This window comes from Pan troglodytes, chromosome 23, assembly GCF_028858775.2.
Source record: "Pan troglodytes isolate AG18354 chromosome 23, NHGRI_mPanTro3-v2.0_pri, whole genome shotgun sequence".
Lineage (NCBI taxonomy): Eukaryota > Metazoa > Chordata > Mammalia > Primates > Hominidae > Pan > Pan troglodytes.
Genome location: NC_086016.1, coordinates 21,922,283 through 21,937,775, shown reverse-complemented (window position 1 = coordinate 21,937,775; position 15,493 = coordinate 21,922,283). Strand labels below are relative to the sequence as shown.

General features: G+C 56.0%; 1 protein-coding gene across 5 annotated transcripts in view; it reads left to right on the top strand.

Annotated features, from left to right (window-relative positions):
* The window catches only part of TXNRD2 (thioredoxin reductase 2), a 67,554-nt gene that overhangs the window by 35,285 nt on the left and 16,776 nt on the right, over positions 1 to 15,493 (top strand). For 3 of the 5 annotated variants that reach the window (XM_016939722.3, XM_016939721.3, XM_009437806.5), the window contains exons 9-11: positions 8,731 to 8,750; positions 9,667 to 9,758; positions 12,214 to 12,388. In XM_016939722.3, the coding sequence (XP_016795211.2) occupies positions 8,731 to 8,750; positions 9,667 to 9,758; positions 12,214 to 12,388 (287 nt within the window). Of the gene's footprint in view, positions 1 to 8,730; positions 8,751 to 9,666; positions 9,759 to 12,213; positions 12,389 to 12,594; positions 13,546 to 15,493 lie in introns of those variants that run through there. The other 2 variants (XM_063808297.1, XM_003317099.7) reach the window with 1 other exon arrangement.

Below are 15,493 nucleotides of genomic sequence, written 5' to 3'. Positions count from 1 at the left end.
CGGTCACTGCTACCCACGGTGCACCCACACTCTCCTGAGAGCAGTCACTGCTACCCACGGCGCCCACACTCTCCTGAGAGCGGTCACTGCTACTTACGGTGCCCACACTCTCCTGAGAGCCGTCACTGCTATCCACGGCGCCCACACCCTCCTGAGAGCAGTCACTGCTACTCACGGCGCCCACACTCTCCTGAGAGCGGTCACGGCTACAAACGGTGCGCCCACACTCTCCTGAGAGCGGTCACTGCTACCCACGGTGCACCCACACTCTCCTGAGAGCGGTCACTGCTACCCACGGTGCGCCCACACTCTCCTGAGAGCGGTCACTGCTACCCACGGTGCACCCACACTCTCCTGAGAGCAGTCACTGCTACCCACGGCGCCCACACTGTCCTGAGAGCGGTCACTGCTACTTACGGTGCCCACACTCTCCTGAGAGCGGTCACTGCTACCCACGGTGCACCCACACTCTCCTGAGAGCAGTCACGGCTACTCACGGCGCCCACACTCTCCTGAGAGCGGTCACTGCTATCCACGGCGCCCACACTCTCCTGAGAGAGGTCACTGCTACCCACGGCGCCCACACTCTCCTGAGAGTAGTCACTGCTACCCACGGCGCCCACACTCTCCTGAGAGCGGTCACGGCTACAAACGGTGCGCCCACACTCTCCTGAGAGCGGTCACTGCTACCCACGGTGCACCCACACTCTCCTGAGAGTGGTCACTGCTACTTACGGTGCCCACACTCTCCTGAGAGCGGTCACTGCTACCCACGGCGCCCACACTCTCCTGAGAGCGGTCACTGCTACCCACGGCACCCACACTCTCCTGAGAGCGGTCACTGCTACCCACGGCGCCCACACTCTCCTGAGAGCGGTCACTGCTACCCACGGCGCCCACACTCTCCTGAGAGCGGTCACTGCTACCCACGGCGCCCACACTCTCCTGAGAGCGGTCACTGCTACCCATGGCGCCCACACTCTCCTGAGACTGTGCTGAGCTTGCGCTGGTTTCCATCAACTGCCTGCTGCCTTCCATTGGACCCACTGATCGTGGTTTGTCTTTGGACTTGGTGATAGTATTTCATGCAGAAATTTTAAGTTTTTCTGTTGTCACACCAGTCACTTTTTCCTGTTATGCCATAATTTCTGGGTTATCTGTTTTTTTATCTTTGAGACAGGGTCTTGCTCTGTCGCCCAGGCTGGAGTGCAGTGGTGCGATCATGGCTCGCTGCAGCCTTGATCTCCGGGATTCAAGCAATTCTCCTGCCTCAGCCTCCTGAGTAGCTGGGATTACAGGCGCCCGCCACCACGCCCAGCTAATGATTATTTTTTTTAGAGCAAGGACTCGCTATGTGGCCCAGGCTAGTCTTGAACTCCTGGGCTCAAGTGATCACCCTGGCCCCTCAAATTGCTGGGATTACAGGCGTGAGCTACGGCACCCAGACTGTTTTTTTAATCTTTGACTATCTGCTGAGTTACACATGATCTGACTCTGTTTGCATTTGCTGTGATCAGTGGTCTTTTCACACATTTACGTGAAAAGCCTCGTGTCACAGCCTCGTTTGAGATGAGTGTGTCTGTGAGCATGCCCGTGTGTGCTGCACAAATCGCCAGCATGGTCCTTGCCCACTTTCACGTCTGGCTTTTCTCTTCTCTTATCTCTTCTTACCCTCCAGCTGGTTTGTGTATTAGGGATGTGATCCTCTGTCGCTTGTGGTGCAGATTTTCTCAGCTTCTAGTGTCTTTTAACTTGTGTGATGTACAAATGGTTTAAGTTTTTTTTAATGTAACTTAAATCTTTTACACTTAGTGGCTTTTTGATTTATTGCATGTTCAGAAAGGCCTGCCCCACCCCCAAGATTTTTTTTTTTTTTTAAGCCCTGTATTTTCCTTATGGGTGTCCACAAGTCGGATTTTCTTTTACTTCCTTGGGCTGGCTGCACTTCTTCTGCGGTGTGGTGGAGATGGGTTGCCCGGGCCCCAGTGCCCATCTCGAGGCACTGTTCTCACTCGGCGTCCTGAGTTCTGCCTGTGCCTCTGGTTGTCTTTCACGTAGGCTTCTCTGGGTGGAGTCTGGATGCCCCTCCAGCCCCTGTAGGATGCTTTGTCTGCTGGACCTTCAGGGAAATGGCCTTGGACGTCCGGCAGCCCCAGGATGTCTGCTGGGCCCCTCGATGTACTGGGGTCTTCGGTGACGGTCACTGCAGCCCAGCACTTTCGCCACCCTGGTTGCGCCTGTTCCCCTCAGAGGCTGCCCGCTTGGGCCTGGGGAGGGGGCCCAGTGCTCTGGGTGCCCTGGCCCTGCTGCCTCCCTAGCAAGGTGGCTGGGGCTTGGGGAGCGCTCCTCTGCAACCCTGTGCTGGGGGCAGCCGGCTCGGCCGGGAAGACACAGCTCCAGATATTTTGTTCAGGAAAGAAACTGCAGTGTTTATTTTCTTCAGAAAAAAAACATTTAGAAGATTTTTTTTAAAGCTCTTTCGTTTAGAAGGAATCTAGGTATGTTATTGTTTAAGAAAAAAAGTGTTTGCAATGTATCAGTCACCCGTTTCATTCTGAGCATGATTTATGTGAGGAAATGGTTTTTTTAAAAATTAAGCTGGAGATATATCCCTGTACGATGCTTCTGTGAAAATGCGGCTTTTGTCCGGCGCTGTTAATGCAAGTTGTAACAGTGTAATATGGGAGTCAGTGTTTACATGTTACATTCCTCTGCTGCAGTCAAAATAAGCCCGGAGGGTCTACAGTAGCATTTCTGTATTTTATCAGCTTGGGCTGGGGCTGAGGGGAGGCCTCCACTCACACTTGGAGGGGCTGTTTCTGCCAGATTTATTTGCCTTATAAATATTCCCCATGTTTATTTTAACTCGCCTTTAAAATGGAGCTGAAATTAATATGGACCCCGGGGCTGCTCCCCTGGCCCCTGAGTGCCTCCCGTAGTCGGGTGGGACATTTCTACCTGGTCCCATCCTGGAGGCCAGGTGGGCAACTCAGGGTGCCCGGCATCACAGTGCCCCTCCTGCAGTGGGCACTGCGTCCCCTGTTTGGCTCCTCCACCAAGGAGGCTCCCTGTCCCCCGGCCCCAGGCCCTCGGTGGGCTCTGCGGCGTGCACGAGGCCTCCCTCGTCCGTCTCTACTACAGGCACAGGCTGCCGCCAGGAACTCCTTTCAGTGCACGTCTGCGTGGGGCGCACTGCCGGGAGCTCCAGATCTGGCGAGTGGTGCCCACAGTGGGGCCTGGGACCCAGCCTGCAAGGTCGTACCGTGCCACTTTTGCCCCAGAGAGGCCACTCAGGCATCACAGTGCACCTCGGGCCCCAAGTTGGGAGCCCCCTTCCTCCTTTGTTTGCATCCAGGTCTTAGGGAGCCCAGGGCTGGACAGATGGCAGAGGTAGGGGGATCGTGTCCAAGCTCAGTCAAGGGGAGACAGAATTAAACAGTGCGCTTCACTAAACAGCCATATGCTGGCAAAATGGGGCCATACCTGTTGACCAGAGTGGGCTGAGCACCTGGTTTGTAACCTAGGAGGGTGAGGAAGACGTGCAGAAAACTCAGAAAACTCCTGAAAAAGCAGTGTGAGCTTGTGGGTGGGTGAGCAGGACCCTTGAGTGCACTGGGGTGGGGTGGGGGACGTTCTGGCTGCCCCACTCCCATAGCCACGCCCCGGCGCAAGGGGCTGTCCTCCCAGTCTTGGTGGGGACCCTGGGAAGGACTCCAGGTTGGCTCCTGCTCCGCCTCTGCCATGCAGATGCCCGCCTTGTGCCAGCCCGTTTGCCTTTTCTGCTGTGTTGTGTCTTTCCTTCTCTGGAACTGCAAGACAGGTTGAAGAAGAGAGGAGGTTTCTGGCGAGGTACAGTGACCCTGGGCAGGCAGTGGAGCCCCTCTGGGAACAATGGCCACTGCAGGGAGGCAGGGGTGCGGAGGGGCACGTGACCCCAAATGACTAGGCTCAGAGGGGGCGTGCAGCCTTGCAAACCAAACCTTCCATTCCACAGAGCAAGCCCCTGGCAGGTGGAGGAATGTGGAAGGCGAGGATGGTGAGCCCACACCGGGGAGCTCCTTTACAGAGGCAGGCACTGGGGGTCGGGATCCAAGTGCAGCCAAGAGGAGCCCGAGGCCCAGAGGGGCCCGGCAATTAAGGGGGGCCAAGGAGCTGAGCTCCAACTCCAGTCCCACAGCCGCACAATCTTCCTGCCACTTCCTGACCTGGAGGTCTGCCTCCACCGGGAAGCCTCTGCACCCGGCAGGGACTTGGGCCCCGCCAGTATGCCTTGTCTCTGCCTCTTGCACACCCACGGCCCTGGGCTTCGTCTTCTCCCTCAGTGCCAGGTTTTAGAGCTCAGGTGCCCTAACCCCAATATAGGGAATTGTGGTCACTCTATTCTAGTCCTCCCTCTTGCTGTGTCTGTAGGTCCGCTTTCTGCAAAGCAGGGCTCTGAGCTGGCAACACTGGGATGGGGCAGAGGGCGTGAATGAGACCGCAGCCTCCTCTCAGGTCCGATAACGGAGGTACTGCTTCCCGGAAACAACCAGGGCCTGCCTGTTCCTGCTGCCGGCTCTGTAGCCCCTGCCCAGGTCCCCATGGGGGTTTACGGAGCATGGGGCCAGCCTCTCCTGCAGCTGCCAGGCTGGCTCAGGGGCTGACCAGCCCACACACTGGCCCATGGGGGAGGGGCTGCAGCCAGCCAGGCCTGTCCACCCTCTGAGGCTGCTCCACCAGCCTGCTGCTGTCTGTCCTCGCACTCCTGGGGCTCCGAGAGGCAGAGTGTTTTTATAACTTGGGCTGGTTTAAGGCTGCCTGTCAGTGTGTCATGGAAAGAGCTTTCATTTGACCCTTAGGAAGTCCGGAAGCCAGCCAGGTACTGCGATCATTTTTCTCTCTTCCTAAGCGCAAGAGGGAAGAAGATAAATTTTATCTTGGGAAGAACCACAGCCATTTGGGAGAAAATTTAATTTAAGTGGCACATTCCGCTGGTGTGATGGGATGTCCTTGTGTTCAGCAATAGGGAGACCAGCTGTCCTCCTGGGGCTTGTTACCAGACTGCAAAGCCCCTGCCACCTCTCTGTGTGCGTCCCTGTGGCTAAGACATGACAAGGTAGGGCTTTCAGTGGCATTTGTTACAGGGCCAGCACACAGAGGCTCCGGCCCAGCATCTGCCCCTGAGGGGTTGGGTGGGGCTGGTGGGGTCCCAGCCAAGCCGGGGAAGGAGGCCTTCGTAGCACCCCCAGCCCTGTGCTGCCTCCCTGGGGCGTCTGCAGCTTGGCGGCCCATCTGGTATTTCCTGGGCTGGCAGGACCTCCAAGGGGCCAGGTGCCTCCCATGAGACTCACTTTGTGTGAGTATTCCCTCTGGAGAGCAGGCCTTCAAGCTCAAGAGGCAGATAGATTGCTCTTTAAGCCTAGGCTTCGTGGGCCTGAATTAATGCTTTTGTTTCTGCTTCCTCCCCCCATTCCAATTTTGAACAAGAAAGCCTGCCCTGTGATTAGGCTAATCCTGCAGTAGTTATTATGCCTCTTTGGAGAATGTTTGCACACCAAAAAGCACAGAGAGCTGAGCTGCTGGGATCACGTGGAAAACTCATTTTTGTTTGTTTTGTTTTGTTTGTTTTAGAGACAGGGTCTCACTCTGTTTCCCAGGCTGGAGTGCAGCTTACTGCAGCCTCAAACTCCTAGGCTCAAGCGATCCTCCTTCCTCAGCCTCCCGAGTAGCCGGGACTACAGGTGCATACCACCATGCCCCAGTAATTTTTTTAGTTTGTAGAGATGGGGACAAGCTGTATTGCTCAGGCTGGTCTTGAACTCCTGGGCTCAAGCAGTCTGTCCACCTTGGCCTCCCAGAGTGCTGGGATTGCACCCATGACCCACCACACCCAACCTCTGGGTCTTTTAATGTAGCGGTAAGTTGAGTGGTTCCAGCCCCCTACCCCCAGGTCCTGTGAGCTGGTCCCCTGACTTCTGTGGCCAGCACCTCTGACTTCCTGTGGCCAGTCATGGCTTGAGTTGGTTGCTGCACCACGTTCCTGTCTGTCCCTACCCCTGCTGGGCCGTGAATGGCCTGAAGAAGGTGTCTGTAGGTCCCTGTCTTTGGGTACTCTCTATCCCTGTGATCTGGAGGCTTTGGTGTCTGTCTTATTTTGCTCGGGCATTTTTTTACTTTAGCTGGTCTGAACGGAGTTCCCTGTTGGAATTCTCATATCCTGCATTCTTCAAAGGGTAAACATTCACATAATTTGATCAATGCGGGGAGGCGTACAGTGAAAACCAATGCTGTCAATAATCCTTGCTCATGACAACAAGAAGAGGCCCAAAATGACCCTCCACACGAGTGAGACGTGAGCTTTTGTTGAGAGATTTCAGCCGAACACATAGGGTCAAGGATGCCCACTCGGGAATGTGCCCACTGCACCCACCTCCTCCTAGCTGTACCCTCAGTTGCTGATTCAGAGCTGGCAGCTGAGGGATGGGGGCACCTGTGACTTTGAAGGTGGCCCTTGAGGCGGGAGCTTCTCCTGTGCCCCGTGGGTGCCAGGACAGGAGGCCCGGGCACTGGGGGACTCCGAGGGAGGGCCTGGAGAGTCACCTGCCCCCGCTCCAATCCAGGCCTGGTGGGTCAGCATCATGTAGGAGGTGGGGATGTACACGTCGGTGGCAGAGACAGCAAACATTTGTGGCAAAATCAGGAGGGTGTGTTGCTGTATCCCTAGCAATGAGCTAGGAGGCCCGGAGAGCAGCCTGGCCCCCATCCTGCAGCTGCAGGGCCCATTCCTGGAGAAGGGTTGGCCTTCAGGGCCAGGAAGGCCCTGACGTGCAGGGGCCCAGCTGCCCACAGAGGGGATGCATTGGCCTCACTCTGCTAGTGCCTGCACAGCCCAGCAGGAAGCATCTAGCCCATGCACAGCCACCTCTGGGAGCAGGGGGCAAAGGGCACCACACAATGGGCTCTCGCCCAGTTACACCCTTGCATTTAGGGCAGGATATGCAAAGCAGCAGAGTTCTGTTTATATTTGCAGTAACTCATAACTTCATATCTTTTTTTTTTTGCGATGGAGTCTTGCTCTGTTACCCAGGCTGGAGTGCAGTGACACGATCTTGGCTCACTGCAAGCTCCACCTCCTGGGTTTACACCATTCTCCTGTCTCGGCCTCCCCAGCAGCTGGGACTACAGGCACACACCACCATGCTCAGCTAATTTTTTGTATTTTTAGTAGAGACGGGGTTTCACCGTGTTAGCCAGGATGGTCTCGATCTCCTGACCTCGTGATCTGCCTGCTTCGGCCTCCCAAAGTGCTGGGATTACAGGCGTGAGCCACCGCACCTGGCCATAACTTCATATCTTAAACAAAAGCTTGTACCTTTCACTGCATATAGCAAGTCCAAAAAGAGTTTGGTTTCGCCATTTTGGAAGTGCACTTCCGTGTAGAGATGTGTATGTGGTGCCTATGTGTGTGTGCACGTGTGGAAGTGCGTGCATACCATGGTGCCTGTTTCCCAAGTGTTGCCGGCCCTGAGCGGGGCTGGGAATGCATCTCTGCAGTCCTGCTTGGCTGGGGGTCCCAGGGTCCCCCTTCACTGTCCTCACATGCTGAGTGAGGCGTGTAACCACCTTGTGCTCAGCCAGCCAACAGAGCTCTGTCTGCTCACCCTAATCCTGACAGTGGTGCGGTTCTGTCCCCAGCCACAGTGAGGAAGCTGCATGCCAGATGCTTCCCGCGGGGCACCTGCAGAATGATTCCAAGGGATACACCGTGTTTTGAAATGGAATTATATCATTAGTACCTGCTGGGATTAGCACTGACATTGGGCTTATCCGTCCTTACATCACCTCCTCTTGTTCAAAGACTGAAGAGTAATGTGGGAGCCCACCCACGTGCAGCTGCCCCGCTGGGAGTTCTTGTTCGTGTTAGGTTCTGTGCCTGTTTGCATGTGTGTGCATGCATGTGTCTACATGAGTGTGTGCATATGTATATATGAATGAATGTACCCATGCGAGTGTGTGCGTGTGTGTGTACATTTGTGCCCGTGTAAGAGTATGTGCATGCACATGTGTGCATGCAGGTGTGTGGCATGTGTGCACATACAAGTGTGCATGAGTACATGTGCATGCAAAACACATGTGGAGTGTGGGGTTGAACAATAGAGGGTTTTCACTACAAGAGCAAATATTTCCAATGACTGCTGGTCGAAGTGTCCTGTGCTGCCTCCCTTGTCCCTGGGGTCCTTCAGTCCCCTCTCTGGGGAGCTGGCCCTCCTGGCCCTGTGCCTAGCTGTGATAGGGTTGGATGTGCCTCTGGCACATGGAAGGGCCCAGCCTTCTGTGGTCTTGAGAGTGCTTTGCTCAGATGATGTCTTCCCTTGCGGTCTGGTGGCCTCCCTGTCCTGCCAAGCATCTCCCAGCTTCCACCCTAGCCCAGGAGGCCCCGGGGGGAGAGGAGGAAAGCCATGTGCTGCTCTGGTGGATGTTTCTCCATGCCTCCGGGTGCCTTCCAGGGGACAGGTACCACTTGTCACTGACACACACGCCCTTCACCACCAGGCGATTTGCTGATTCACAACATGCTTGACAGTCCTTGGAAAGTGGGCTTTGTCCCCTGGGGCAAGCTGTTTGAACAGTAACCTTGGAGCCCACGAGCTGACCAAGGGCCTGGGCGAAGGCTGCAGGGTTCTGCTCTGACTGCACTTGGTCAATAAGGGCCTCAGCTTTACATGTGCTCTCTCTCTGTTTCTCTAACAGGTTGGTGGTCGGGGCCAGCTGTATCCTTTGCAAGCGTGCAGGTGGCCGTCCTGGGAACTGGACACTCCTTCCCTTGAGTCCCTCCCTGCCACCCGCCCTTCCGGCAGGCTCTTTGCTGCCTCAGATCAGGCACTTACTGGGCCTCTCAGCGTGGAGGATCTACTGTGCCTGGGGACAGTTTGAGGCTGACCTCTGGCCAGGGATTCCTGGAGGCTCTTCCTGAGCTGGGACAGCTGGACATGGCCATGAGGCAGCTGGGCTGTCCTCCCTCGAGAGCAGCCCCAGCCTGGACCCATTGCTTCAGAAGGGACAGTTAGACAGGGAGGGTCAGGAGAGGAGCTGCAGGAGGGCCTGGGGTCAAGGGGACATCTGAGGGAGATGAAAGTCCCTGGCCGGGCGCAGTGGCTCATGCCTGTAGTCCCACCTACTTGGGAGGCTGAGGCAGGGGAACCGCTTGAACCTGGGAGGCAGACGTTGCTGTGAGCTGAGATCACGCCACTGCACTCCAGCCTAGGCAACAGAGTGAGACTCCATCTCAGAACAAAAAAACAAAAAGCCCCAAGTCGCTGGCTGAGAGCACAGGTGGAAGAAAGCAGCTGCCTGGCATCTCCCATGGCTGAGGGTCCTCCCTGAACCAGCCACTCCTCTCCATCCCAACTGGAATCCACCAGGATGCAGGCCTCGCCCTGGAGCCGGGATGGACAGCACATGGGAGCAGAGGCCAGAGGCCGGCCTAGTCCGTGGGTACTGCTTGGCGGCTCCTTGCTAACCCCAGCCTGTGCACTTGAGATGTGGAGGTGGGGGTCTTGAGTTGGGAGCCTCCTCCAGGGCCAGCCATGGATGGGTGGGGTGTGGGCTGTGGCACAGGGCCCTGGGGTGTTGTCCCATCGTTTCCAAAATTGGGATCTACAGTGCTCCTTAGCTGGCACCCCACAGATGTGGCCCTGGAGTGTGCTGGCTTCCTCACCGGGATTGGGCTGGACACCACCATCATGATGCGCAGCATCCCCCTCCGCGGCTTCGACCAGGTAGTGCTGGAGGCCCCAGCTCCCGCCCCTGTGGCCCTGAGGCCTTCCTCCCACAGCCCCCTCCCAGGCAGGTGCAGTGCAGTCATGGGCCACGAGTGATACCTGAATCTTTAGAGATAACCCTTGAATTGGATGAGGAGGTTGTCCAGGAAATATGCAGACACTCGGCCGGAGCGAGGGAGGAGGGTGGCAGTGGGGCGCACAGCTGCACAGAGGCCTCCAGCCGACCACAGGCACAGTGAAGGGAGGCTCAGCCCAGCCTTGTGCCGGCAGAGCAGGTCACCCTCCGGGTCGTCCCATTAGTAAGAGGCCGGTGTGTGCTGCAGAAGTGTTAGCCCCACCTCAGAGACCCCCAACTCCCTGCTCTCCCCTTGCGTGTCCCCTCTGAGGGAGTGGGGGTGAAATAAGCTGTAATGTGTGAGCTGGGGTGAGGGACACAGGGCAGCGCTGGCTCCGAGACAGCCCGTGGGATCTTGGCTTCTGGACAGGTGCGCTGTGTACAGTGGCCTTCATCTGTGTCTGTGGTACACACACTCATGTGGCCAGCAGGACGAGCTCCTAGATTGGAGCAATATTTTCTTTTTTTAGCTAAAAACTCTTCAAGGGAAAGTCTCCTGTTAAAATATAAGTCTGGAGTTGTCATTGTGGAGATGTCAAACACTCCATGACTGCCACGAAGGAGGCCCCTTGCAGGGTGAGCTGTGCAGATCTGCAGGCCCTGCTACAGGTCCTCGGCCGACCCTCAGCTCACAGAGCCTGAGGAGGTCACCTGAGGTGGGAGGAGCCAGGCCTGTCATCTCCAGACTCCCAGTGCCACCCCCAGGCTGACTCAGAGACGTGTCCCTCCACTCGTGTGCCGCCATGTGTTGTTCCATCCTAAAGCTATGGCACACTCCCATCATGTCCCTCAGTGCAAACCCACCGAGCCCTGTGGTAGGGACGCAGTGTCTAGGAAGGCCTCAGAGCCTTCAGATGTGGGGAGGGTGAGCTGGCAGTGGACGGAGGAGGAAAGGGGCCTGCAGAATGGGGGCCTTGCCCAGGCAAGGAGGATGCACAGTCTAGGCAGCCAGGCTGAGGGGCGAGGGACCCTGTGTCCTGGACAGGCTCCATGGTTCTCCCTCAGAGCCTGGAATGGCCATGCCCTCCAGGCCTCTGGAGGGGTGCAGGAGTGATGAACAGCCTGTGCGGCAGCCCCTCTGCAGCACAGCCAGCCCTGCCCGGCAGGCCAGACTCCCACACACGCCATCTAGAGCCAGCTGGCACACCCGCACAGGTGTCAGAGGATGTTAGCAGTGATGGTTTTTCTCCTCTTGAAACCAGAAGCTGTGGCCAGCTTCACTGCTGGTCCCTGCAAGGCCCCATTGTCCTGGGAACAGGGCCCCCATCTGTAGCTGGACTTGGGGTGCACAGGCCTCCTGGGCCGGGAAGGAGAAGCAGGACTCTCTCTGTCCCTGATCTGGACCTGAACCTGCTGTGCCTACATTTCTAGGCGGGAGCAGAGTCTCCTACCTACCCTCCTGGCTCCTGGATGGCAGAGGGGCATGTTGGCCACACGGGGAGGGGTGGGCCAGGAGCAGGGGCCATCTTGTTGGACCAGGGCACAGCTCCTGGGAGAAGGCACGCTTCTCTGCCATTGGTTTTAGTGAAGACTAAGTTTTTTGTTTTTGTTTTTTAAAGAAATGTGTAGATGTACCAGGATTTGTTTGTTTTTCTTTTTTTTCTTTCTTTTTTTTTGTTTTGAGACAGAGTCTCACTCTGTCACCCAGGCTGGAGTGCAGTGGCACAATCTCGGCTCACTGCAAGCTCCACCTCCCGGGTTCACGCCATTCTCCTGCCTCAGCCTCCCAGTTAGCTGGAACTACAGGTACCTGCCACCACGCCTGGCTAATTTTTTGTGTTTTTTAGTAGAGACAGTGTTTCACTGTGTTAGCCAGGATGATCTCTATCTCCTGACCTCGTGATCCGCCCGCCTCAGCTTCTCAAAGTGCTGGGATCACAGGTGTGAGCCATCGCACCCGGCCTTGCTTATTTTTTCTTTTAGAGATAGAGTCTCACTCTGTTGCCCAGGCTGGAGTGCAGTGGTGTGATCACAGTTCATTGCAGCCTCAAACTCCTGGGCTTGAGGGATTCTCCCACTTCAGCCTCCCAAAAGGTTGGGATTACAGGTGTGACCGTATCTGGCTGATGAAGACTTAGTTAATTAGCATCTAGAGAGGAGCCCACAGGCTGAGTGAATCCTGACCATAGGGCCCAGGGTTGAGGACTTGGAGCCAGGACAGGGGCTAGACACTCCACAGAGAGCAAGAGGACGTAGAGCAGGGGGCAGGGTGTCTCACCCCGTCTTCCACACAGACCCCTCTCCGCCCTTCACTGAGGCCTTCGAGAGCAGGGCAGGGCCAGAGCCTCTCTCCCACGGCCACCTGGTCTTCATGGCCTGTCTTCTTGTGCTTTGCAGCAAATGTCCTCCATGGTCATAGAGCACATGGCATCTCATGGCACCCGGTTCCTGAGGGGCTGTGCCCCCTCGCGGGTCAGGAGGCTCCCTGATGGCCAGCTGCAGGTCACCTGGGAGGACCGCACCACCGGCAAGGAGGACACGGGCACCTTTGACACCGTCCTGTGGGCCATAGGTAAGGGCACGTCGAGCCACACGCTCTGTCTCTGGTCTCCCCGAGGTGCATGGAGAATCTTTGCCCCACTTCCTGTCACCTCCCAGGGCTCCCCCATCCCGCTGGCTGCCAGGCGGGTTGGCCGCTCCCCAGTGCACCTCGAGAGCAACCGTGAGGGCCTGTGGGGCGGCACTCACACTAGGCTGTGCCCATCTTGCCATCCCCAGCACCTTGCATCTCTGCGTGTCTCCCCACCACCGTGGGACATGCTGGAAAAAACCAGAGAAGAGACTGAGACGGCATCAGCCAGGTGTCCTCATCGAGGATCAACTAGGCAATCATCCTCGCCTTCCCTGGCCCTTGAGCAATTGCTTATTAAGGTTTCAGCACATAAATCCTACTTGTCACCTTCCAGGTTTAAGTCTTGGTATGTTTCTTTTCTTTTTTTTTTTTTTTGAGATGGAGTCTCGCTCTGTCGTCCAGGCTGGAGTGCAGTGGCAACCTCCGCCTCCCGGGTTCAAGCGATTCTCCTGCCTCAGCCTCCTGGGTAGCTGGGGCTACAGGCGCCCACCACTACACCCGACTAATTTTTGTATTTTTAGTAGAGACGGGGTTTCACCATGTAGGCCAGGATGGTCTCAATCTCCTGACCTTGTGATCCACCTGCCTTGGCCTCCCAAAGTACTGAGATTACAGGTGTGAGCCACCGCACCTGGCCAGTATGTATTTTTTCTTTAGCATATTAAATGTTTTGCTGCTTCAGGCTTTCCAGCTAGGTTTTTTTCTTTTTTTGCGTGTGAAACAGGGTCTCTCTCTGTTGCCTAGGAGGAGTGCAGTGGTGTGATCATAGCTCACTGCAGCCTCCACCTCCCAGGCTCAATCAATCTTCCCATCTCAGCCTTCTAAGTGCTGGGATTACAGGTTTGAGCTACTGTGCCCAGCCAAGCTAGTTTGTTGTTTTTAACATAAAAATGATATGGATTTGAAAGTTTTAAAAATTGTGGTGACATACACATAACATCAAATTCATCATCTTAAGCATTTTAAAGTATATAGTTCAGTGGTGTTAAGTACGTTCATATTGTACAAGCAGCATGACCATCCATCTCTAGAACTTTTCCATTATCTCCAAACTGAGCTCTGTCCCCATTAAACACTCACTCCCTGCTGCACGGGCACTCACCCTTCACTGTGTGTCTCTATGGATCTGACTCCTCGAGGGACTTCATGTAAGTAGAATCATGCAGTGTTTGTCCTTTTGTGACTGGCTCATTTCTCTTAGCACAATGTTTTCAGGGTGCATCCATGTTGCAGCATTTGTTAGAGTTAGCATTTGTGTAGCACGTGCCAGCATTTCCTTCCTGTTGAAGGCTGAGTTGTATGTGTGTCCATCATCTGTCAGTGGACACTTAGGTTGCTTCCGTCTTTTGGCTGTTGTGGATCATGCTGCTGTGAACATGGGTGTGCACAAGCCGCCTGTTTTCAGCACATAAAAATGACACAGACTTTTTAAAGTTCTGTCCAGCCTTCTCGTGGCTTTCAGTGTTTCCCAGTGGGTCCCTTTGGGCCTGGCAGGTCATCACATGCCAGGAGTGACATTTTGCAGGCCTTTCCAGAAGTCACATTTCGAAGGCTTCCAAAGACATCACCCTTCCAGTGCTGGGCAGAGGCCTGGGCGTTTCCCGGCCAGGCGTGGGCTGGCTACAACTTGCTGGGCACAGTCTGGTCTCACCTTCTTGCTCTCTGTCAGGTGTAGGTCCGGTTTTGCGTGGGGCAGTGACCGAGCAGGTGTGGGGAGTGTGGACACAGCCAGGGGATACCTGTGCCCAGGCCTGGGCCGGGGCTGTCTGACGGGACTGGCAAGGGGCAGCTGGAGCCAACAGGGATCGCCCAGACACTGCTCTGTCCCAGGCCTGCTGCAAAGCTGGGCGTGGAGGCCATTGCAGATGGGCCGCCGCAAGGAGGGCTGCGGGTCCTCGTCAGGGTGGGTGGCGGCACACACAGCATGCCTGCTCAGATGTCCTACCCACCTCGGTGCCTGGCCGTCTAGTTTAGGCTCCTAGTTTTCCCAATCGCCCTGTCAACTTGCATGTTGAAGGCGGGAGCAACCTAGTCAGTGTTGTTAGTTCTCCGAGGCCTTTCTGTGCTGAGCCTCGTCTGATGTGCCCTGCGAGAGCCCAAGATCAGAGCCAGGGTCCCTCTCAGATCACCTGGCTCCACCTCCATCAGCTAACCGGGCTTGCGTGGGGCTGGCCAGGGGTCAGTGTCTCCTGGGGGAGGGCTCCCAGAGGCACAAGCTGTGTCATAGGGTGATGCACTTCCGAAGCAGTCACTCGGAATGGGAAATCAGAAAGGAAACCAGCCTGGAGCGGCTGAGGCTTCACTTTTGTGCAGTGGACACAAGCGCAGAGGTGATGACCGGGGAGGACCTGAGATGCCTGAGCGCACGCAGGGCTCTTGGCCCGGAGGTGATCAGTCAGCAAGAGCAATGTTCTCAGCCACGTTGTAAAAGTAGATTTTAAGTAAGTTTATTATGATAAACACTACGAAGGATTAGGTAACATTTTGGACTCTGGAGTGTACTGATGGTTCTCATCCTAAACTCCACTTTATTTTTCTTTCAAAATTTATCCTCCTACTGTCATTCCCAAATAAACTCCACTCTAAAGGGGAGGTGGCGAGTTTCTTCCTCCCACCGCGCCCTAGCCCTCCTCCTCTGTCTGCTGACACCTCCGTTCACCCACAGCATAAGGGAGCGGTTGCCATTGAACCGAGGGGCAGCCCTCGACCAAGCCCATAGGGATGTAGCAGACCAATGGGCCGGGGGCTGTGTCCCGGAAAGCTGGGGCGTCAGCCTGGCAGGCAACAAGCAAGGCCCCTCCCTACTCAGCAGAGCTGCCGCGGCCTGCACGCCCATCCTCCCTTGCTAGGAGTCTGTTTTATTTTCTTGTATTTTCAAAATGAGCATCCCCCAGACAGTCTGCCTGGCATGATTGATGCTGGGGGTGGAAGCTTTTCGCAGTCCTTGGCCTCTGACCCTGCTTCCCGAGGGCGGCGCGGCTTCTGCGCGCCTGCTGGGGGCCGCTCGGGCATGTGCTGACTTCGCTGCTGCTCAGAGCCAGGTTT